Source organism: Rhododendron vialii, chromosome 1a, assembly GCF_030253575.1.
Source record: "Rhododendron vialii isolate Sample 1 chromosome 1a, ASM3025357v1".
NCBI classification, from domain to species: domain Eukaryota; kingdom Viridiplantae; phylum Streptophyta; class Magnoliopsida; order Ericales; family Ericaceae; genus Rhododendron; species Rhododendron vialii.
Genome location: NC_080557.1, coordinates 41,228,900 through 41,253,978, shown reverse-complemented (window position 1 = coordinate 41,253,978; position 25,079 = coordinate 41,228,900). Strand labels below are relative to the sequence as shown.

At 38.3% G+C, this 25,079-nt stretch overlaps 3 protein-coding genes across 7 annotated transcripts; all 3 read left to right on the top strand.

The window, feature by feature from the left end:
* Positions 1-1,579: 1,579 nt before the first annotated feature.
* On the top strand, positions 1,580-12,806 carry LOC131319191 (xanthotoxin 5-hydroxylase CYP82C4-like). The gene is made up of 4 exons (XM_058349384.1): positions 1,580-2,238; positions 2,505-2,845; positions 3,440-4,249; positions 12,712-12,806. The coding sequence occupies exons 1-3, from the start codon at positions 1,617-1,619 to the stop codon at positions 4,070-4,072; spliced, it is 1,596 nt and encodes a 531-aa protein (XP_058205367.1). The 5' UTR covers positions 1,580-1,616; the 3' UTR covers positions 4,073-4,249; positions 12,712-12,806.
* LOC131319557 (xanthotoxin 5-hydroxylase CYP82C2-like) lies at positions 7,820-8,723 on the top strand. The gene has a single exon (XM_058349912.1). The coding sequence runs from the start codon at positions 8,022-8,024 to the stop codon at positions 8,706-8,708; it is 687 nt and encodes a 228-aa protein (XP_058205895.1). The 5' UTR covers positions 7,820-8,021; the 3' UTR covers positions 8,709-8,723.
* On the top strand, positions 9,019-24,689 carry LOC131319278 (DNA repair protein RAD51 homolog 2). Of its 5 annotated transcripts, XM_058349570.1 has the most exons (13): positions 9,019-9,236; positions 16,135-16,248; positions 16,349-16,501; positions 16,858-16,961; positions 17,076-17,139; positions 17,234-17,289; positions 17,836-17,916; positions 21,542-21,601; positions 21,705-21,796; positions 21,867-21,986; positions 22,560-22,703; positions 23,472-23,538; positions 24,529-24,689. In XM_058349570.1, the coding sequence occupies exons 1-12, from the start codon at positions 9,024-9,026 to the stop codon at positions 23,510-23,512; spliced, it is 1,242 nt and encodes a 413-aa protein (XP_058205553.1). In that variant the 5' UTR covers positions 9,019-9,023; the 3' UTR covers positions 23,513-23,538; positions 24,529-24,689. The 5 variants fall into 5 exon arrangements, with proteins under 5 accessions (XP_058205553.1, XP_058205482.1, XP_058205694.1 ...); XM_058349499.1 differs by lacking the exon at positions 24,529-24,689 and having other exon boundaries at positions 23,472-24,372; XM_058349711.1 differs by lacking the exons at positions 9,019-9,236; positions 24,529-24,689 and adding an exon at positions 14,913-15,163 and having other exon boundaries at positions 23,472-24,372.
* The last annotated feature ends 390 nt before the right edge of the window (positions 24,690-25,079 follow it).

Sequence of the window (25,079 nt, the reverse complement as noted above, 5' to 3'; positions counted from 1 at the left end):
ACCGCATATGCCCACCTCATGCATGTGGTGCCCACTCCGAGACCTAAAAAAATAGAGTACTCATAAATTTAAAAATAATTTTTTATGAGGTCTTATAAAAAATCAACTTTAACGGATATCAGTAAGTATTTTTTTTGAATTTACGAAGGCGAAACTAAGCAGTTAAACAATTTTACTCTACGAATTCAGAAAAAATACTTACCGATATCCGTTGGAATTTCTTTTTTTTACAAGGCCCCATAACAAATTATTTTTAAATTTATGAATATTTTTTTGTATTTTTATGAGACTCGGAATGGATCCCACATGCGTATGGTGGACATATATGGTGAACCTAGACTTTCTGTTAAAAGAGGAGAGAGACGTACAAGGTAGTAAAGGAAGAGAGAGAATAATAAAGTTGTTGGCTGTTAAAGAAAAGGGTAAAATCGTAAGCGTGCAAAGCCTTACCATGCTTTGGTCAATATTCTTGGGCATACCATGGCTCTTGTAATTTCAGAACTCGGTACCATCAAGCGGTCATTATTTCCACTGCACACCACTGACCCGTGATTTTCCCCAAGATAATCCTCATCGATAGAGTACTGGATGGGTCGCATCGGGGTTTGGAGTTTAGGTCTCTACCAAATGGTGGGTTATGGTACAGTTCCATTTGGGAATGGGCCAAGTCCTCTGCCAGCCTTATTGAAGTGAGCAAATATAGAGGGTGTTTGGCAGGTGGATTTTCCCATTCTCATTTCTGCATTATGGGTGTTTGGCACCTCATTCCAGAATGGATTTTGTCAAAATAGAATTATTGATTTTAACTAAAGAAAACAGAATGCAAAATGAGGCCCGAAGGAGCTTTTCTCATTTTTGCATTTTCTCATTTTCGGTTCGGAGGAGCTTTTCCCAGTTTTGCCCTCCAATTTTTGGTTATAGGGCTCTTTTAGGGTGGTCGTTGAAAGTCATAGAGCCAAAAATTTATTATGACCACTTAGGATAAAATGATCAGAAAAATAAGATTTTCGCACTGGTTCAAACGGATTGAAAATTGGAACACTTAATTTTTGAATCATGTTTTTTAATATATAAACAGTGTAAAAAATTAAGTGCTCTAATTTTCAATCCGTTTGAACCAGTGCGAAGATTTTATTTTTCTAATCATTTTATTCTAAATGGTAATAATAAATTTTTAGCTCTAGAGTTTTCAACGAGCGCCCTAGGAGAACTCTATAACCAAATAAAGAGGAGAGATATAAACAATATATACTTATATGCTAGTGATCGATAAGAATATGAACCACCTGAAAATCTTAATAAAAGTGAGAAATAACTTTTTACACATTTTTAACACAATAATAAAGGCCAAGGGCAACTTGGTAAAAAATCAACCCATAATTCATTTTCAACATTCACTCACCAAACACAACTACAGTTTCAAAATACATTCTGCGCATATCTCCCAAACATTTTCACCATACTCAAAATACTTTTTAGCCATAATTCAAAATGTCGAAAAACTGAAAATGAAAAGCCAAAAAATAAGTTCCTAAAACACCCCATAGTCTAGCCCTTAGTCTTTATATCTCCCTCTCCCTCTCCCTCTCCCTCTCCCTCTCTCCCTTGTTTCCAAAATGGATCGTCAACTTCTTCTTGAAGCAACAGGAACGCTTTTAGCCTTCCTTGTACTCTATTGCCTGTGGAAGTCGAAAGCCAGTACGGGTATTAATGCGCCGGAGCCAAAAGGTGCGTGGCCGATTATAGGCCACCTCCATCTTCTAGGTGGAAAAACTCCGGTTTTCCGGACTCTCGCAGCCATGGCCGACAAACATGGGCCCATTTTCACTATCCAAATTGGTATGCGGCGGGCCCTAGTGGTGAGCGGCAAGGAAACCATCATGGAATGCTTCACCACCAATGACTGCGCTTTTGTTTCACGCCCGAAGTCTGCCGCCGTGAAATACATGGGGTATGATGGTGCCATTTCAGCGCTCGGTCCTCATGGTCCCTACTGGCGTGAGCTTCGTAAGGTGATGACTCTTGAGCTCTTATCGAACCGTCGCCTGGAGCTTTTGAAGCACATGCGGGCCTCGGAGGTGGGCTTGTGTATCAATGACTTGTACTCACTGTGCGTCAAACAATTGAATGGTGTTTCTGAAGGAGGAGATAACTGTCATAAACCTGGTGCTACAAAGGTAGACATGACTCATTGGTTTCGGCTAGTAACTATGAACCTAATGCTCCGGGCAATTGCAGGCAAGGACATAACTATGTTACAAGACCCACAGTTTTTTTTCAATTTATTTTGGAACTTCTGTTGATAGCATGATATTTTTGATAGACCAAAATTATACTAGGAAACAATTGAAATGTATCAATGATTATCTAATATAGATTCTTTTGGCTCTAAATAGGTTTTTCTTAATGCTTCTGGAAGAAATTGTGTTTTAACTTAATTTTTTTTGCTATCCTCTTATCTTGATCCCCTTGAACCTTAGTCCTGGCTCTGACCCTTATTGCAGGGAGACGATATGGCCTCAGTGAGGATGAGAAAGACGGGGAGGCTAGGCTTTTCACCAGAGCCATGGACCAGTTTATGTTTCTTACTGGATCTTTCGAGTGCTCTGATGTGATACCATTCATCGGGTGGATGGATTTGCAAGGACATTTGACATTGATGAAGCAAAATGCCAAAGTGATGGACTGTTTCATGAGCAGATGGCTGGAAGAACATGTCCAGAGCCGGAAAAACGGCCAGGTGAAACAGGAACAGGACTTTATGGACGTGTTGTTGTCTATATTTCCGGAAGATGGCATGGAACATGGTCACACTAACAAGAGCATCATCAAGGGAACTGCCCTGGTACACTTCCTATAGTTGCATTGTTTTTTTTTTTTTTCAAGTATAACTTTCATGGAGTTCTTTTGTTTTAACATGTATTTTCCTTCACTACCAACAGCAGGGAACGAGGGCCAGTTCCCCTACAAAAAGAAATAGTAGGGAGGATTGCACCTCCAAATAGCAGTTGAGCTTTTCCAGACATCTGCAATTCGTGTCTAATTATACAACAAAACGGGGAATGGGATGTTGTAGGCTGCAATTGTGAAATAAACACCGACATCATCGCGCCTAACAATGAAGTGATTCGTTAGTGAGACACTCAGACGCTCCCATGTTATCTTCCTCTGTCTAAATAATACTACCGTCATTGGACTTCGGCAATTATGTTTACAGATTATAGGCTTAAACGTCTACAAACACATATCCTGTATAGAATGAGGAGGCTTTTTAAGTCATTTGAATTCAAGTTGGAAAAACACTATCACTTATTGTGACTCATAGTTTAAAAGGTCTGTAAACGACTATACTATACTTTGCTGATTGTAAATGGTAGTTACTGGAACCTTTTCAATTAATTGAGATTGAGAACTTTTCTATCTCTGGTTAAATTTGCAGAGTCTTATCCTAGGAGGCTCTGATACCACAACAGCTGCCATGATATGGGCACTCTCCCTCCTCCTAAACCACAACAAATACCTCAAACTTGTCCGACAAGAACTAGACATGCACGTTGGCAGAGAAAGGTGGGTGGAGGAATCTGATATCAAAGACCTAATCTACCTCCAGGCCGTCGTCAAGGAAACATTGCGACTCTACCCTCCGGGCCCCTTGTCGATCCCCCGCGAATCAATAGAAGATTGTCATGTGGCCGGGTACTTTGTTCCTAAAGGGACTCGCCTGATAGTGAACGTATGGAAGTTGCATCGCGATCCTCGTGTTTGGACTGATCCTTGTGAGTTTCGGCCTGAGAGGTTTCTTGATAGTAATGCAAAAGCTGGTGAAAGAGGGCGCGAATATGAGTTCGAGTATTTACCGTTCGGTTCAGGGAGAAGATCGTGCCCAGGAGCTAGGGCAGCGCATCTGATGATGCACTTGACGCTTGCTTGTTTGCTTCAGGGATTCGACATCGCAACGCCGACAAATGAGGCTGTGGACATGAGTGAGGGATTGGGGCTAACCTTGCCTAAAGCAACTCCGCTTGAGGTCGTGGTCTCCCCACGCCTTAAACGTGAGCTTTACCTGCAGTAGAGCAGACATAGTACGTGGAGTAAGGGGTGTCTGTAACATGGAAAATAAAGTGGAAAATTACTTTGTGATATGAGGGAGAGGTCTTGTTGTTTGAAAGGGAAATGATTGGGTGAGATTTATGAAGGGTAAGGGGTGGGGTAGGTGTACATTAGCATGTATGTGAATCAAATTAGGCCTGTCAATAGATCGGATTTGATCCTAAAAATTCGATCCGAATCCGATAATGTCGACCTAATAATCTGAATCCGGTAATTCAAATACGGATCGGATTAAATCCGTTATCAATTCGATCCGAAATTTTATTTTTAATTTTTAAAAAGAAAACTGTAAATTTTTTATTTTGAAAAAATATATGTTTTAAGAAGGTGTATTTTTTTTAATTTCTTTTTTTGGAAAATATTTTTTTTTGAAAAAAAAAATTTTGCTAAAATTTTTGAACTAAAAAAGTTTTCAGATCGGATCCGGATTACTACTATCAGATTCGAGTCTTATCGGATTCAGATTTGTCAAATTTGGCCCATTGACAGGCCTAAATCAACTAAACAATCTACTATATAACATGGTCTTGATTTTTGTTTTATTTTATTTATTATGACTCAGGAAGGTTACAACCCCCCGATCATATGGGGGCAAATTCTTACGTCTCATGCGAGTCATGCCCAAGCCAACCCCTAGGTCGGCAAAAGTGAATAATTTTTCTTTTGAAATATTTGCTAAAGTGTTGGAGAGTTCCGAGCCAAATTTGTGAATAGCCACGAACATATTGGGGAATAGGCATCCAATACCTTAACCAAAATGCTAAAAGCCATTAATATAGGGAATTGATTTAAGCACATCCATTTTGTCTAAGTCACTAAGTGCACTTCCTTTTTTTTGTCTTTATTTATACGAACTTATAAAAATGTCCTCCATGCTTTCTTTTCTTCAAACATGAAATGATGAAAAGTGCAATTGTGTAATTTCACCTGAATGCAAACAAAAAGATGAGTGCATTTGGATAAAATTGGAGTCTAAAAATTAACTCCCATATAATTAACTTCCTTTTCCAATGTACGACAATGACATAAACAAACCATCAAGAATATGATACGAACACTTAATTTAGGCTAAGTTTGGCTTACCGTTTTTTATTTCATCTTATCTTAAGTATTTTTCTATGAACTTTTTGTCAATTATATGTGGATAATTTATATGTCTTGATGATAAGAGTTCACAAGTAAAAGTTTTGTGTGAAGAACTTAAAAACATTTACTAATGCTAAAAAATAATCTAAAGTGGGCATAATTTTCGAAGTCCTTTTTATCCTTTTCTGTTTTTATCTAAATTTAACTAACATTTTTTTCCTTTCTAACTCCTCCCATTCAGCCTAATAAATAATCTAAAAAACTTTTATACAAAATTAGCATAAATATTGTACAGAAGACAAAAGTAACCCAACGCCAAACCCCTTAACTTTTAGGCCCCATTTGATTTGATAAACGGATTGGAAGTTGGGATTGGATTAGTAAGGTGATGGTATTAGTAATTCTTTGTTTGGTATCCAAAATTGGTCCGGATTGGTAGTCCCATGGGATGAACAATCCGGTCCCTAGGGGGTATTAGCAATACCCCGTGGGACTTGGTATTCGTAGTCCAATTCCAACCTCTTCTCATTACCAATCCCTTCTCATGACCAATTTCTTCTATCAATCCAATCTCATCTCAAACAAACATGATATTAATAATCTCATCATCTAATCTCATCCCAAACAAACTATTATCAAACCCTTCTCATTAATAATCCCTTCTCATTACCAATCACAATCCTAATCCCATCTCCTTTCGAATCTCATCCATCTATCACTATTATCAAACGGGGCCTTAAACCTCATCGTATCCTCCTTTTAAAAAGCTAAACAAACCATGTAACTATTAGGCCCCGTTCCAGATTTTCAAATATTCCGTAGCATGTACTTAAAAAATAAGGACCTATTTTAAAACTTAAAAATAATAGGCTTACGAAAATAATTTTTCAATTTTTTTGCAAGGTTTGATGGATATCATCGAAATCTATCAAACAATATCCATATTACATATATTTTTTATTTTTATAAACTTATTATTTTTAAATTTGAAAATTACAAATAAGTATTTATTTTTCAATGAAAGAAAGCGGAACACAAACCACTTCTAAAATAATTCTTCCACTTAGGGCAACAGCACCAGATTCTGTATATTAGGTAAAGTGGAGAATCAAGTGTTGAAAACACCCCTATAGCAGCCTAGGGATCAGCTTAGGTATTATACATTTGCCAAAAAACCTTGGTGCTTTCAGCGAGCTACTGTTCCAAAGGTAAAGAATAAAGAATTCCTGGAGTACTTTATTCCCTCTCTAAACATGCACCCCTCCTCTCTCTCCTCCACACAAGTGGCAACTTTTTGGAGTAGTAATATTTTTATCAAATAGAGGTAAAATACCTACGTTTGCTGTAGAGATGAGGAAAAAAGTGATTGGCTAAAATACAAAAGATGACATTTTGATAGCCATTTTACATTTTATTGGTGTACATGCTCTTATATCAATGTACTCCTCTTTATCCTCCTCTTGAAATAACTGTTAAAAGTATAAATAATAAAATTGTATTTCCCTCTAACAGCTCAAGTTTTAAGATAAGTTGGTGATCTAATATGGTATTAGATTCTGTTATTTACACATGTTTAGTCCATTTACGAAGAAAAGTCTTACTACACGTGAGAGGGCGCGTTAAATATATAAATAGTAATAAAATTGCCCCTCTCTCTCTGAGGCCTAATGAGTTGGTGGTAACAATCTACTAATAACCACGTTCTTCTCCCTAATAATAGATGAGCGCAAAAGGGGTGTATTTTCTAGGGTTTGCTTCTTTCTCCCATTTGAAACAGAACCGTTAGTTGATACCCTGTAAAAAAAAAAAACCGTTAGGGTTTCCATACGGCGGGAACACGAAAGTGGAACGAGTATCAGGGTATGGTAGAGTATACAACGTTTGTACATAGGCATACAGAGAGAGAGAGATATGGCGAACAAGCTCCTCAGTGAGATGGGTCTGCCCAAATCAATTGCCAACGTTTTCGCAGCTCGTTACTTATTGACAGCTAAGGTAACTTATCCACGCCTAAGAGCACCAATTGAACTCCGTTCTCTTCGTACTTTTGTCTCAATTCGATCAGCATTATCAGCAATTTTTTCCTATGGTTCAGCCTTGCTTATTGTTTTCCGACATTGACGATGCAGTTTGAGTACACGGGCTTAATCTTGTGTAGACTAGTGACTTTTTGCATTTCAATTCGTAATTGACAATAGAAATCCAGTAAGTACAGCGATCGTTGACAATTGATTTGGACCACTTTTGGCTGGCAGAAAAACCAAGGGAGAATAATTTAAAATTTGGACCACTTTGTGACTGGGTAATCTGTCCATATCAACATGAATTATTATAGCGGTCTTGCTATTGTCAGTTCACTGGGCTGACGATAAACACACTAGAAGGCAAGAAAAACACATATTTTTGTGCACTTTTTACATCATTTAATACACATTCATATACTTACTATTGTCAGCCCATTGGGCTGATTTTAAAATTTCCCGTATTATAGGGCTAGATCCTACGTTGGTGAACTGGCCCCATGGGCATTCTTCATGTGGCTTAACTTCTCTCTTGCCTAGTACTCCGTGAGTATATGGTCACATTTTCACGCAGTTAGATAATCCTCATCGATAGAGTACTAGATGGGTCGCATCGGGGTTTGGAGTTTAGGTCTCTACCAAATGGTGCGTTACAGTACAGTTCCATTTGGGATTGGGCCAAGTCCTCTGCCAGCCTTCTTGTCCCCCTGCCGACCACAATCCTGCCAGCCTTATTGAAGTGAGCAAATATAGTCTAGTTCTTAGTCTTTATATCTCCCTCTCCCTCTCTCCCTTGTTTCCAAAATGGATCGTCAACTTCTTCTTGAAGCAACAGGAACGCTTCTAGCCTTCCTTGTACTCTATTGCCTGTGGAAGTCGAAAGCCAGTAAGGGTATTAATGCGCCGGAGCCAAAAGGTGCGTGGCCAATTATTGGCCACCTCCATCTTCTAGGTGGAAAAACTCCGGTTTTCCGGACTCTCGCAGCCATGGCCGTCAAACATGGGCCCATTTTCACAATCCAAATTGGTATGCGGCGGGCCCTAGTGGTGAGCGGCAAGGAAACTATCATGGAATGCTTCACCACCAATGACTGTGCTTTTGTTTCTCGCCCAAAGTCTGCCGCCGTGAAATACATGGGGTATGATGGTGCCATGTCAGCGCTCGGTCCTCATGGTCCCTACTGGCGCGAGCTTCGTAAGGTGATGACTCTTGAGTTCTTATCGAACCGTCACCTGGAGCTTATGAAGCACATGCGGGCCTCGGAGGTGGGCTTGTGTATCAATGACTTGTACTCACTGTGCGTCAAACAATTGAATGGTATTTCTGAAGGAGGAGATAACTGTCATAAACCTGGTGCTACAGAGGTAGACATGACTCATTGGTTTCAGATAGTAACTATGAACCTAATGCTCCGGGCAATTGCAGGCAAGGACATAACTATGTTACAAGACCCGCAGTTTTTTTTCAATTTATTTTGGAACTTCTGTTGATAGCATGCTATTTTTGACAGCCCAAAATTATAGATTCTTTTGGAAACAATTGAAATGTATCAATGATTATCTAATATAGATTCTTTTGGCTCTAAATAGGTTTTTCTTAATGCTTCTGGAAGAAATTGTGTTTTCTTGGTTAACTTTATTTTTTTTGCTATCCTCTTATCTTGATCCCCTTGAACCTTAGTCCTGGCTCTTACCCTTACCGCAGGGATACGATACGGCCTCAGTGAGGATGAGAAAGACGGGGAGGCTAGGCTTTTCACCAGAGCCATGGACCAGTTTATGTTTCTTACTGGAGCTTTCGAGTGGATGGATTTGCAAGGACATGTGAGATTGATGAAGCAAAATGCCAAAGTGATGGACTGTTTCATGAGCAGATGGCTGGAAGAACATGTCCAGAACCGGAAAAACGGCCAGGTGAAACAGGAACAGGACCTTATGGACGTGTTGTTGTCTATATTTCCGGAAGATGGCATGGAACATGGTCACACGAATAGGAGCATCATCAAGGGAACTGCCCTGGTACACTTCCTATAGTTGCATTTTTTTTTTTCAAGTATAATGTTCTTGTAGTTCTTTTGTTTTAAGATATATTTTCCTTCACTACCAATAGCAGGGAACGAGGGCCACTTCTCCCCTACAAAAAGAAATAGTAGGGAGGATTGCACCTCCAAATAGCAGTTGAGCTTTTCCAGACATCTACAATTTGTGTCTAATTATACAACAAAACGGGGAATGGGATGTTGTAGGCTGCAATTGTGAAATAAACACTGACATCATCGCACCTAATAACGAAGTGGTTCATTAGTGAGACACTCAGACGCTCCCGTGTCATCTTCCTCTGTCTAAATAATGCTACCGTCATTGGACTCCAGCAATTATGTTCACAGATGATAGGCTTAAACTTCTACAAACACATATACTGTATAGAATGAGGAGGCTTTTTAAGTCATTTGAATTCAAGTTGGAAAAACACTTATCACTTATTGTGACTCGTAGTTTAAAAAGTCTGTAAACGACTATACTTTGCTGATTGTAAATGGTAGTTACTGGAACCTTTTAAATTGAGATTGAGAACTTTTCTATCTCTGATTAAATTTGCAGAGTCTTATCCTGGGAGGCTCTGATACCACAACAGCTGCCATGATATGGGCACTCTCCCTCCTCCTAAACCACAAAAAATCTCTCAAACTTGTCCAACAAGAACTAGACACCCACGTCGGAAGAGAAAGGTGGGTCGTGGAATCTGATGTCGAAGACCTAATCTACCTCCAAGCCTCCGTCAAGGAAACATTGCGACTCTACCCTTCAGGCCCCTTGTTGATCCCCCGCGAAGCAATCCAAGATTGCCATGTGGCCGGGTACTTTGTCCCTAAAGGGACTCGCTTGATAGTAAATGCATGGAAGTTGCACCACGATCCTCGTGTTTGGACTGATCCTCATGAGTTTCAGCCAGAGAGGTTTCTTCATGGGGATGTAAAAGCTGGTGAAAGACGGCACGAATTTGAGTATTTACCGTTCAGTTCAGGGAGAAGATCGTGCCCCGGAGCTAGGGCGGCATATCTGATGATGCACTTGACGCTTGCTCGTTTGCTTCAGGGATTCAATGTCGCGACGCCGATGAATGAGGCTGTGGACATGAGTGAGGGATTGGGGCTAGCCCTGCCTAAAGCAACTCCGCTTGAGGTCGTGGTCTCCCCACGCCTTAAACGTGAGCTTTATCTGCAGTACTGTAAACACCAGTATGTGGAATTACATAAGATGACAAGAAATGGGGTGACAAATAAAGTGGAAAATTACTATGTGATATGAGGGAGAGGCCTTGTTGTTTGAAAGTGAAATGATTGGGTGAGATTTATGAAGGGTAAGGGGTGGGGTAGGCAGGGCCGGCCCAACCCCAAGGCCCAAGAGGCCTGGGCCTTGGGCATCCCAAAAAGGCCAAATTTTAGGGGCACTTCTCTAATTTTTTGATTTGGGCTTGAGTAGAAGTCTTTTTTGGACCTATAGAAGGAAAAAAAAAGGCCCATTCCAATAAAAACCTGCTGCAGCCCACATGATCCAGTAAGAGCCCAAAAAACTCGGTGGCCTTTTTGTAATTAAGAGATCTAAATGGTCTTTTTTTCAAACCCTTTCTCAGTTTCTAACAGTCTCACTGTCAAACGAAAAAAAAAATATAAACGAAGGAAAAAGGGAAAAAACGAAGAACGAACGGACGAAGACGATCGTCGATTCTTTCACGTTTTGCTGAAGACGATCGTCGATCAATTCTCTCACGATCGATTGATGATATCACTTTTTCACCAAAGTCCAAACGAAGGGGGAACTACTGATTGCCGAACTGGGATTTTGGGAAGGGGCCGACTGTGCCACTGTGTTCGAGTCTTCGAGGTATATTTAATCAGCCACTGTGGCACTGCCTTTCAAGAAATAAGAAACCAACTATCCTTTCAAGTTTCAATTAGACAATGTCAATGGCTGTGCTTTTTGGAGAGAGAGAGAGGGTTTCTCTTTTGTTTTCTGGGTCCATTTGAAAGAAAGGAAAAAGTAAATAAGGACAAAACTTAGAAGGAAGCTAGGCAGCCAAACGAGCCAACGAGGCTAAGCACTAATGAAAGAAATATTTTTCAAATGGCTATGTTTAAACAAATTAAACTCACTTTAATGGATTTTTTTTTTTATCCGCAACTTTAATGGATGTTCAAATCATGTAAATATCTAGTCGAGCTAGGTGGGAAAAATTAGGGATTTTTTTATTCTCCACTTGATTTGAGCTTATTGAAAATTAAAATGCAGGACCAGTATATGCTAGTATAATATACACTGTGGAGTCTTAGAGTATATCTCCCATTCGCTTGCGACTTGCGAGGCTTCAAATCGGTAAGTATTCTCTTATTATGCAAAGCCCTGGCTGGTGGTGCTTAGATTTGTAAGTATGTTGTTAAATGCAGAGCCCTGGCTGGTGGTGCTTAGATTAGTAGAACTTTGCTTCTAGAAATGCAAGACGAGTAATATTCAAGTGACACTCATGCGTTCTTGAGAAAATATGTATTTGTCTATTTGGAGACTTTCTATTTTGTGTTCGTATGTAATAATTAGTAGAACTTTATATTGGTTTGGCTTTTGTGTATTGTGATTGTTGCTATAAAAATTGTTAAGTATTATTTTTTTAAGGGCACACTTTTTTTTATTGGCCTTGGGCATCTAAAACCCTTGGGCCGGCCCTGGGGGTAGGTGTACGTTAGCATGTTTGTTTATGTCATTGTCGTCACTAAGGCTCCGTTCCGAAAATCTTCTTAAAAAATAAGTACTTATTTTGTCACTTCTTATTCAAAAAAATAAGAAAGGTCATTCCACAAAATTCAAATAAAAAGTTCCTTTCACATTTTCAAACTCAAAAATAATGTAAATGAAAAAAAAAATTCAATTTTTTTTGCACCGTATTAAAGATCTCAATGAGATCTATCAAACAAGATCCATAGTGATAGAAAAATTATTTGCGTAAACACATGATTTTTGAGATTGAAGTTGCCTTATATAAAAAATAAGACTGTTGCTATGATAATGGGCGCCGGGGGAGGGAAATCGTACCGGTGGCCGTTCCGGGCCGTCTCCGGCCACCGGATGACCGATCCGAGCCGTCCAAAAATTCTATAAAAAAAAATCGATGGGGCTACCGCGGGAATCAACGGCATCCGAGGTGTGTAGGGTGCTTGATCGGAGCACCCCTTTTCTGTGTGGATCAAGCACCCTACACACCTCAGATGCCGTTGATTCCCGCGAAGGCCCCCTCGATTTTTTTTTTTAGAATTTTTGGACGGCTCGGATCGGCCATCCGGTGGCCGGAGACGGCCCGGCACGGCCACCGGTATGATTTCCCTCCCGGCGCCCATTGGTACCTATATAAATTCTTCCAAAATAAATAGAACCCTTCTTATTTTCCGGAACAACCCTTCTTATTCAACAAAAAATAAGTTCTTGACTTGTTTCTGGAACCCAGCCTAAGTGCACTTCCTTTTTTTGTCTTTATTTATACGAACTTATAAAAATATCCTCCATGCATTCTTGGAAAAGTCTTCAATACATACCATTTTAAGATGTGTACCTATTGTGTGGTTCATATTGTGCCACCTCATAAAAAAATTACTTGTAGGACCGGTCATTCATAACATTTTATTTCGTATCGTAACTTTTACACTAAAAATTCGTAACTTTTCATCAATATGATTCGCAACTTTTTAGCAATAGATTCATAACATTTTGGGAATCATAACATTTTGGTGTGTTGCAATGAGGGTGCATATGATACACACCCAAATAAAAGGTGTGTATTACAGCCCTTCCCTGCATTCTTTTCCTCAAACATGAAATGATGAAAAGTACAATTGTGTAATTTCACCTGAATGCAAACAAAAAGATGAGTGCATTTGGATAAAATTGGAGTCTAAAAATTAACTCCCATATAACTTCCTTTTGCAATGTACGACAATGACATAAACAAACCATCAAGAATATGATACGAACACTTAATTTAGGCTAAGTTTGGCTTACCGTTTTTTATTTCATCTTATCTTAAGTATTTTCAATTTCTATGAACTTTTTATCAATTATATGTGGATAATTTATATGTCTTGATGATAAGAGTTCACAAGTAAAAGTTTATGTGAAGAACAGTTAAAAAAAAAAGTTAGCAATGTTGATTATCCATTTAGAGGTTGATAAAGTTAGCAATGTTAAGTCCCACATTGGTTATTTTTTGCCCATAATCAAAATCAATGTGCCCTCCAAACTTTTTCCATTCATTTCACGCATATTTTTTGAAAAAAACGGTTTTTGAAGGGGAAAAAAAAATAGTTTGTTAGAAACAGTTAAAAAAAAAACACTTTGTTCACTTAAAAACTGTAAATACAATTTTGAGAAATTTTGAAAGAATTATATTTACACAAATAGCTTTTGAAATTTTAAAAACTATAAATACAGTTTTTTAAAAACAGATTTTGTGTAAAAAACAGTTTTCTATAAAAGAGTTTTGAAAAACACACTTTATTTACTTATAGTTATTTACAATTTTTGAAAAAATTATTTTTTGTAAAAAAAAAGTTTCTGAAAAAAACTGAAAAAAAAATCTAAAAGTTACAATTTTTTAAAATTATTTTTTGAAAATATTGTTGAGAGAGAGAGAGATTGGAAGATATAATGTTTTTGTGTAATGTTGGTGTACTTAATTGAGAGATAAAATTTGATTATTGACAAAATATTGCTAACTTTGATTATTGAAGAGCCAAAATTTGATGAGTTATTAAGATGTTGCTAGGTTTGGTTATTCTAATATGAGCACTTTTTTGTTCCAACATTGCTAACTTTAACAATTTTTTATTTTGTTTATTCCACTGTGGATGCTCTTAGAGCATCCGCAATGGGAATAATCAAAATCAATAACCAAAATGTGCCACGTCAGCATTTGATTATCCATTTAGTTCATAATCAAACTTAACAATCTTTACCTCCACATTCGTTATTTTTGCATCTCTATAAAAAAAAAAACCCCATAATACGCAAATGCACCTATGTCCAATAGCAAACGAGTTCCAATTACGCATCTGATCACACCAAATTATTCGTCTCGATGAGACGATTCTAATGTAAGGTATTTTTTAGTTATTGAGTTTTGAGTTTAGTAATTGGGTTTGGTTATTGAGTTTTGATTATTGGTAAAAGTTGTTATAAGTTTGGTTATGAAATGAGTGGAATTTGATTATTTGCTAAAAGACTTGTAATTTAGTTTATTACAATGTGAGGTGTTTTTTTAGTATTATTGTTAAGTTTACTTATTCATATCAATTTAATTATTACAATGGAGATGCTCTTATATTATATCAATGTACTCCTCATTATCCTCCTCTTGAAATAACTGTTAAAAGTATAAATAATAAAATTGTATTTTCCTTTAACAGCTTAAGCGTTTAGATGAATTGGTGATCTAATATGATATTAGATCCTGTTATTTATACATGTTTATTCCATTTACGGAGGAAAGTCTTGCTACACGTGAGAGAACGTGTTAAATATATAAATAGTAATAAAATTGCCCTTCTCTTTGACATCTAAACTTTTAGAAGAGCTGGTGGTAACAGTCTACTAATAACCACGTTCTTCTCCCTAATAATAAATGAGCGTAAAAGGGGTGTATTTTCTAGGGTTTGCTTCTTTCTCCCATTTGAAACAGAACCGTTAGCTGTTACCCTGTTAAAAAAAAAAACAGAACCGGTTAGGGTTTCCATACGGCGGGAACGCGAAAGTGGAATGAGTATCAGGGTATGGTAGAGTATACAACGCTTGTACATAGGCATACAGAGAGAGAGAGAGAGATGGCGAACAAGCTCCTCAGTGAGATGGGTCTGCCCAAATCAATTGCCAACGTTTTCGCAGCTCGTAACTTATTGACAGCTAAGGTAACTTATCCACGCCTAAGAGCACCAATTGAACTCCGTTCTCTTCGTACTTTTGTCTCAATTCGATCAGCATTATCAGCAACTTTTTCCTATGGTTCAGCCTTGCTTATTGTTTTCCGACATTGACGATGCAGTTTGAGTACACGGGCTTAATCTTGTGTAGACTAGTGACTTTTTGCATTTCAATTCGTAATTGACAATAGAAATCCAGTAAGTACAGCGATCGGTGACGTTGATCACAATAGTGGTTGTAGAAAGGCGGGCTAGTTTGATTATTAACTCTAGCTGATGTTGATAAGCTGTAAGAATTCGTTCTATTTGTGTTGTGTGATCGTAGAAATTGTAGAAAGGATCAAAGGATGATTGATTTAATTACTAGTTAGGCCGATGTTACTTTTTGAGGGTTTCCATGGGTAAACTTTTGTTATTATTATTATTATTATTATTATTATTATCTCTTGGGACCACATCGATTCATCCTCCGTGGAAGTTCTTGCACAGTCATCTGTCATCGCAAGTGCTGGATACAAAGCGAAGGACAAGAGTCCGAGGTTGAATGCCTTAATGGCTTTCGTATACGTACCTGTGGGATGCTTGGGGAATGTTGCAATTAATTACGTCTATTTCGCTTACCTTGCAGGGCACGTCTTACCCTGTTGGTAATTAACCTCAGATTTTGAAGCATCAAGTCCTTTTGTTGCATTGTGTAGACAAGATTTCATAGTACCATCACATCCATGTGGTAAATTTTGAGTCTCAATTGTAACCCATCTAAATTTTGATGTCTGGAAATATGCCTTTCCTTCAATTTGTGCACATCAACCATTTGAAATTTTGATTTGGTTTCGCAAATACACTGAACAGTTTCAATACTTAGTTTATCAGTGGGAAATAGTCTTTTCAACCTGTTATGTAAATATTCTCTGAATAGATTGGGAGGAGTTTGACTCCTCAAGTTAGTTTTCTTCCAGGATGTGTTATCATTAACTGAATTCGAGTTGATGGAGGTGTTAGATGTGGGGCTTGCAGAAGTTACATCTGCAGTAGCGCAAGTCAGTGAAATTGCATGTCCACCTTATCAAACTGTAAGGGTACCAGATTGGTATTAGAGATAAGTTTGTAGTTGCCAGGACTAAAGTGGAGGAGATAATTAAGTCATTATTTTCATTTCACTTTTGCGTCTAGGTATTATTCTTACTGGAGCAGCGGATCAAAAATGAATTCTATTCTGGCCATCTCCCCACACGTCTAAAAGGATTGGACGAGGTCTTATGTGGTGGCATACCTTTTGGCGTTTTGACAGAGTTGGTCGGTCCTGCCGGAATTGGCAAAACACAGGTATGAAATTAGTCGATGTTTCCGTGAATTTTTGGATTCCTTTCATTAAATGCTCCAATGGTTACTTGAAATGAGAAGGCCACCATTTCTAAAGTATATGACGGCGGGATTGGTTTGGAAATTCTGCCTAAACCGCTGGAGTTGTAAAATTGTATACTAAGTCCAGCAATTACATTGATTAGTGTTTGCCACTTCGCATGATTGTATTTTCATTCGAGTGAGATAATTATATGTGGTTCTATAGCCTAGCCATCCTTAAAGGCTATGGATGATGCGATGTTAGAGATCTTCCTATTTGGGGATGTTGATATATCAAATTATCTAGTCATAGGACTCATATTTGTTTTAAAATGCAGTTCTGCATGAAGCTTTCATTACTGGCTTCCTTGCCTGCTAAGTTTGGCGGTTTGGATGGCCGTGTAATTTATGTCGATGTGGAATCCAAATTTAGTTCAAGAAGGTATCCAAGGCATGCCTTTTTGGTATATCTTCTTTCAGGTTTGTGATTTTTGTTGTACTTCATCAATTTAGTTAGACATGCAATTACCCAACCTATAAAATCTGCCTGTCTCAGGTTGATAGAAATCGGAGTCAATAGTTTCCCAGAACTATTTCACATGGAAGGAATGGCACAGGAGGTATGCAGCATGCTTATCCAGTTCTTCATTTTTTAAATCATATCTTACCGTCGAATGTTTTTCATCTAATGAGTAACTTCCATTTATTCTGCAGATGGCTGGTAGGATCCTAGTTTTGAAGCCGGCATCACTGGCTGAATTTACTGAGAGGTTTGAATAGAGTTACACTTCTTAGCAGTATTAGGCTTGTAGGCTTTACTCATAGCATCATAAAAATGTTGGCACTAGAATTTTCTATGGTTTTGGTAACAATTCTTGAGCATCTTTCTGACAGTAAAAACTAATGAAGAAATTGGACGAACAGGATAAAAAGTACTGGCTATGAGTTATGACAATGAAACTGATTTTGGACTAGTATATTTGAAATGGCACTGAAAGTGGACCTCTGTTCTGCTAGGAATTGATACATTGCCTTTCTCTCTTAAACCTAAGCATCTATTTTGCACCTAATGCAGCTTGTTTTCTTTTTTCCTTTACTAATTGAAAAGTTATTGCTGTCTGTAATTGAATTCTGCAAATTGGAAGGTAGGTAATGTTGGTTATGGTGTAAGTTCTCTCTTAGTTCTGCCTAAATTATCTGAAATATCTAGAAGCCCATTGTCTTTCTGCCTTACTTCCTATACTTGGACTTACCAGGTGAGGATAAGAACTACCTAGTACAATTTTCTAGTTTATATGTTTTGTTCTTTTTACCAGCTTGCAGCAGATCAAGGTTTCACTTCTCCAGCATGAAGTGAAGTTGCTTGTCATTGATAGCATGACAGCTCTTGTCTCAGGGTAAGTTCAAGTTGTGTTTGTTTATCATATTAAGCTGAAGTTTTATTTGTTCTCCCCCGACGTTAAGGTTGTGTAGAATACCTTCCATCGCCTGTCTGCGGGACTCGAACCAATAAGCAGTATTTAATACAATAGTAAGAAGGCTTGGACTCTTTCTTTTAGACCACCGGGAATGAATAAAGCACGCAAAGACTTAAGGGGCTGCGGATAGAAACTACTATAATAATGAAATACAGTAAATGGTAAATTCCAAGAACGATGGGCTTGATTGCAAGTCAATGACATCAGGTGTAGTTGTAATATTAAGTAGCTACTCTGCCCATGTGACCATGTTTCTCGAAATATTACTAAAAACTGGTTATTTGATATTCAGTTATAGTATATTGCTAAATGTCTTGAAACTCTTGCATCTTTTGGCAGAGTTATCCCGTTGTATTCCACTGCTAAGTACTTTAGGAAGATAATATTCCATGTACTTAAACCCTAAGCTTAAAAGTTTAGTTAAATGCTAGAGGATTCATGTACCTTGGTATTGAAGCCTAATTTCATTTTTGAACTATTGTTCAACTTTGTCGTTGCTCTCCCATTTCATGCGACAAAGATGCATTTTACTCGAATCTTTTACCTGAAGTTGTTACACGTGATAGGAGTAGAGACCGAGCAGTATTAAGAAGGTGACAATGTTTTCTTTCAGCTTTACCATTTTGGGTAGGAGTGTCAGTGCAAGACGATTAGTGGATAGTCCCAAGCGAATCTAGGAATTTATGAAACTCTGAGAGTGAATATTCCCCACCCAAGTCAGACCGAAGAATTTTAACCGATGTAGAAAACTGATTTTGAACCATGGTATGGAAATTCTTATAAATCGTAAAGAACTCAGATTTGTGTGTCATTAAGTAAACCCAAGTATACCGACTAAAATCATCCACAAAAGAGACATAATAGACAAAACCACCTTTAGTAGCAACCGGAGAAGGGCCCCATAAATCAGTGTGAACAAGCTGAAAAGGTGAAGTAGAAACAGAGGTACTTTTATTAAAAGGTAAAGCTGACATTTTTGCAAACTTACAACCACTGCATTCTGAAATATTACTGACTGAAATATGACCCAAATGACCTGATTTAACTAAAAGTTTTAGACGTTCACTAGACAGATGTCCTAATCTAGAATGCCAAAGATAAAATGGAGATGACTTATGATCTAAACAAAAAGATGACGCAGCAGTGGAAGAAGGTTTTTATTGGGAGATGCAAGTGCTCCAAAAGATAGAGATCACCAACTCTACGGCCTGCCCTAATCTACTTCTTGGAATCCCGATCCTGCACAACACAACCAGAGGAAGAGAAAACAACATCAAAACTAGAGTCGGATAATTGGCTGATTGAAAGTAGGCTCAAAGATAACTAAGGAACATAAAAGACATTAGGAATAGATAGTGAAGGTGCAGTAGAAGATAGAATGGAACCAATAGAAGTAACATGCATGGGAGAACCATTGGCTGTGGCAATACTAATAGGAAAAACAGGTGGCACACAATTACTAAGAAGAGACATATCAGGAGTCATATGATGAGAAGAGCCAGAATCAAAGATCCAAGTGGTGGGTTGGATACCTGAGGTGGGAGAACCACGCAAACCTGAGTGAGTGGTAGTCATGGCAGAAGCTTGGGGGGAACCCCCTCGAATGGCTTCCATGTAAGCCTGAAACTGCTGAAATTGCTCATAATCAAACTCTGGAGGTGCACTACTGGAGGCCGGTGCTGCCAAGGCTGCAGGAGGGCGAGAATGCTGTTGTGGTGCCCGAGACTGATGCGGGGCATGAAGACCAGTCGACTAAGTAACATTTCGTCCCTTTGGCTTGGGACAGTTAGGGCATTGATGCTTCCAATGACCCTTCTGATGGCAATAGTTACACTCATCTTCAGGAATTTGAGGTCTTGGCTTGGCCGCAATTTGGACAGGATGAGATGCTGGAGTGGGCGAGTGATGTGTCGGATATTGGCCAGATGGAGCAAATGGAGCAGCAAAGACAGACTGTGAGGGAGGTGCAAGATTAGCCACTTTGAACCGCGTTTCCTCAGCAATAAACTCAGAATAGCACCATCTACTGAGGGCAATGGAGACCGATGCAAGATAGCCTTACGAAAAGGCTCAAACTGAGGCCGAAGGGCCATGAGAAACTGAACAAGTCGTAGCTCCTCACGAAATCTGACATAACTATCAAGTAGCTGCAAATCTGAAGGTTCCCTGACCAATAAGTAGTCATTTCGTTATAAAATTCTTGAATCGATTTATTGTTTTGGGTGGTATTTCGGATGGACATTTCAAGCTCATATCGTTTAGCAAAATTTGATTCAAGATACAGAGCTTGTAGATAATCCCAAACTTTCTTTGCTGTGTTATATTTCGAAAAAATCATGCCAATACTTGGTTCTACGGAGTTGTGAAACCAAGTCAAAATCTGTGCATTCCCTGTGTTCCATTTTCCCAAGGCAGTGGCATACCCTGGGTTTTTTGGATCAGAAGGAGGTAGCGTAGAACCGTCTACATATCCCCACATTTCTTTACCAACAACAAAAATTTTCATCACATGAGCCCAGTAGGAGTAGTTGTTACCGGTCAAACGAACACTAATAGCCTGATTTTTATCGCCAGACATGATGCTAACAGAGAAACGCAGTCAAAAAAGAAAACAGAATACCAGAGTACCAATCTGCCTTAGACTGGTTAGTCGGAGCTGTAACAGAGGTTGCCGGAGCTACTGCCGTGCCGGCAAGTGCTGCTGGAGGTTGTCGGAGTGTGGGTAGGTCACCGGCGGTTGGAGAGGGATGGGTGTCGATTGCTGTGTGTATTTCTTGTGATTTGGGTTGTTGAAAAACAAAGAGAGAGGGAACGATAGTAGCTGACAGAGGGAGAGAGATCTGAGGATAGAAGACTGATTGGAAAGCAGGTTAGAGTTTCGGAACCCGCTTTGATACCATGATAGAAAACAGAGAAACAGAGACGGAAAATACTGATGTTATTTCTGAATGAATTACAATGAGGGGAGTACACCTTTAAATAGAGTAAAGCTATGCTTAAGAAAGGAAGATTACAAGATTTTATTACGATATGATTATCCTATGATTACGCTATGATATGATTACGATATGATTATGCTATGATTTGATTACGATACATGTCCTAAAATAGCATATTACAAGAAGATACAGAATATATATTCACAACACGATCTTGGGTAGAACTCAACCACAAAAGCTAGCTCTTGAAGTGAGGGTGCCCTCACTTTTATATTCTTCATATTACTTTGGTACCCAAGCGACGTGGGACTTTACTTCACACCTTCCCTCACGCGCAGCGTGCTCACTCTGTAGCACGCGTGTAGGCTAGAGACACACACCCTACCCATCTTTGGTACCTAACTTTGATACCATGTTACACAATCTTAGGTAGAACTCAACCCCAAAAACTTGCTCTTGAAGTGAGAGTGCCCTCACTCTTATATTCTTCATATTACTTAGGTATCCAGGCAATGTGGGACTTCGCTTCACAGTTGTCATGGAACATGTCATTTCCTCTGGCTTGTGTTGCTGTTTAAGAATTTTTTTCATGATTCTTTGGTTAGGGAATTCGAGCAAGGACCTCCTAAACAACATCTATTGGGTTGGCATATTTCGTTCATCAAGTGAGAACTGTATTTGAACCCTCATCTGCTTATTTGTCGAACTTCTTCGCTATGGATGATTGTCTTTGTTTCTCAAATGATCATCTTTTTCTGCTGTGTTCAGGTCACTTGCAGAATTTTCTCAAATTCCTGTAGTGGTTACAAACCAAGTTAGATCTCAAAGCCGTAATGAAGTCTCCCAGTATTGTTTCCAAGGTAGAATGGCATAGTTGGCTTATGAGAGATTTTGCTCCTCTCCTTAAACACCATTGATTCATCTGTGCAGCTCAAAGCAGGGATGACATTCTAGAGGGTCCTGCGACATTCGATTCTCATCTTGTTCCTGCTTTAGGGATTCATTGGGCTCATGCTGTCACTATACGTCTTGTGCTTGAAGCTAAATCAGGTTTGTATATGCTTTTATGTGGTTTGATGGATGTCTTATTTTAGAGTGTGCACTCTATGAGTTTGTTTCTATTCAAGTGAGGTTGTAAAAGAGATGTTCCGGTTGAATTTGACCAAGTATTTGATACGGCAGACCCAGTGATAGTTTGGGGCCTTGAAGCGGTGAATAGGCCAAAATTGGAATCAGTTTTTGCAGTATATTATTTGGAATTTGTATTATCACCCACCTTTGTGTTTCTTGCTAATTCAGGATATTTTTTCTCTAATTTTGGCACCCATACACTTCTGGAGATCCTTGTATTTATCCTTACGGCCCTTTAGTAAGGATCATTTAAGGACCAAATAACACACCTCTCACAACAAATAGCATACGTGGCTAGTGATTTGTGCAAAAAATAAGTGGAGATAATGAATTCATATTTTGATTACTTCTAAGGACTGCGTTTCCCACATATTAGGAAAGTTATGTAACAAAATCATCTCATCCTGTTGTAGGTTACAGCATATGATACTATTTTATTAGTTTCAGTCATCTAGCTACCTTATCTTTTAATCAAAATCTTTTTATTTTCAGGTGAGAGGTTTATGAAGGTGGCAAAATCTCCAATTTCTCCCCCTCTGGTATTCCCTTTCAACATAACTTCATCCGGTATTTCATTGCTGACTGATGCTGGAGTAGAAATGACAGGGCCACAAATAAACACAATACGAAATCAAGGTCTGTTCCTGACTTTTCTGACCGCATCAATACTTTCATGGGTTGTTTTCATGCATTAGCTGTTAATTATATATCAGCACATGGTGGCTCTAAGCTTACCATGTGCATAAATTTGTCCATATCTATAATACCTGGAACGCTGATTGGCTGCATTATCCAAAATGTGCTGCAATATGGTCTACGTCAATGTATAGTTATAAGGATGTACTTCTTTCAGGCTAGACACATGAATGAAACAGAGTACTATTTTTCAGATTATTCAGTCATAACACATTTCTGGGAGTATTGTTACCACATTTTTATGTTGATAAGACTCTGAATTTTAGTTCAGTACATTTTGTTTTGTTTTCTCCAAAAGAAATTATCAAGGAAATAAATAGGACAACTTGGAGGGATCGCTCATGTGAAAGTCGTCATTTGAAACGAAGGTGTACAGTGTTTCTGGAAGTGTGTTCCAGAACATAAATCCTTGGGATATTTGCAATTTCTGGTAATGCAGTCTTTTATTTATTGGGTGCTCTTTTCTTTCCTGGTGTATAATTTATCAATTGTTTTAACGTCTATTGTTACTTTGTTTACTCTTTACTCTTCTTCCTGTTTGATATAAGAATATAATTTCGTATTTTAGAGTACAGATGTGTAAAAGCCTTAAGAGCAAGAATATGTTTTTCGTATTTTAGAGTAGAGTACAGAGGTGTGAAAGCCTTGAGAGGAAGATTATATTTTGTGTTTATACTTCATATTTTGCTCTCATATGATTGAAGGCAGGCAACAATGACATCATTAATCTCCACGGTGAAAGGTCATGATTATCGATCAGCTTGGCAAGATGTAGGTATGTGAAAGACTCTTCTAAAGTTCTATACATATGGTTCCACTGTGAATTTCTACTTGAATTTGTGAGGAAACAATTGTTGTTAATTGACTTATACTGGGGAGTTCCATCTGGAGCCACGCTCGAGTATTTTGTGCTTTGTTTGATTTGTGATTTAAGTAGTGTTTTTGGATAATGAGTAGAGAGAGAAATGAGAGTAATGATTGAAGAGAGAGGTAAAAAGTGGAGAGAGATAGAGTGAGAAATGAGAGTAATGATTGAAAGGTTAAAGAGAGTAATGATTGAATTGAGAAATACTTTTTGAGTAGAGTAGTGAAGTGAACAAGACAGGTTTCTTATCGGTTGACCCCAAAACATTATTAACAAGCTTGAAAATATGTTGTAGTTTGGGTTGTTTGTGAGACGGGACGATCTCAAACGAGTTTTGAACGAGTCAAACACAAATCGAGTTCGAATAGTCCAGTTCCTTTTACAGACCTAAGCTATCGGTAAATGGGCAGCTTGCGTCTGTCAATGCAACACAAATGATACTGAGCATATGATGATGCCCTTGAACTTTTGGAAGCTACAGATTTTTAGATATAAGGTGGAGTCTAGCTCACGTGGTAAAAAGAGTGTTAATGAGGTTGAGTTTCCAAAAACAGCCAACTTGGCTCCTTATATTTTTGTCTTTATTCAATTTGTTCTCGAAATTTTGTGGATTATTGTTTTGTCTCGACGAGAGGGGTTGTAGAAGTAAAAAATTATGACTGAGACCCAATATTAAGCAAGATTTTGCAAAACTTACAAACATGAAAAGAAATTGAATAAAGACCAAAAAGAAAAGAAAAAAAAGAGCTAAGTTAGATTTTTTAGGGAAACTCAGCTTCATGTTAGGAGTTTGACTCTTCCTAATCCCATCTAATTTCGTACAGATACCGTATGATTTTCTTACTTAGAAAAAAAAGGTTTTAAATAATCTTTGTTGCGTATCATGTTTCTTTGAGACAGGAATACCTTAACATGCACTTCTTCAAGATTCAGGTCAACTTCTTCTCATTTTATTGATTCTTTTTCAGAACCAATCTAGAACCAGATTGTGACCTACTATTATAAATATGAGGAGATCAAGTTATCTGCAACCTTCTAGTGTGTGTGTATACATTAATGAGGATAAAAAAAAAGGCCTCTTGGCTCTTTAGGGTTGTTCCTCCCTCTCATTGGCTTTCAAGTTTCATTTCTTATCTCAACACGCGCGCGCGCACAAACACACTATAGTGTGCATGTAGGTGGGGGGGTGTGCCTGTGCACGCACGCATATTTTATTTTTTGAACTGATCTCATACACCCACACGGGGAAGTGATTTTATGAATCATCCACTGAGCCAGCAGCCTTAATTTGACATACAGACCATATAAAATTGGATTTTTAGACACTGTTTTACAAGTATCTATGAACCTGGTCCTTTTAGGCACAAAATGCATTCGGATCTGATCTGATTGTGAATTTGGCTCTTTGCTCTTGTTTATTTTATATTGTACTCGTATTTAACATCTTGAAT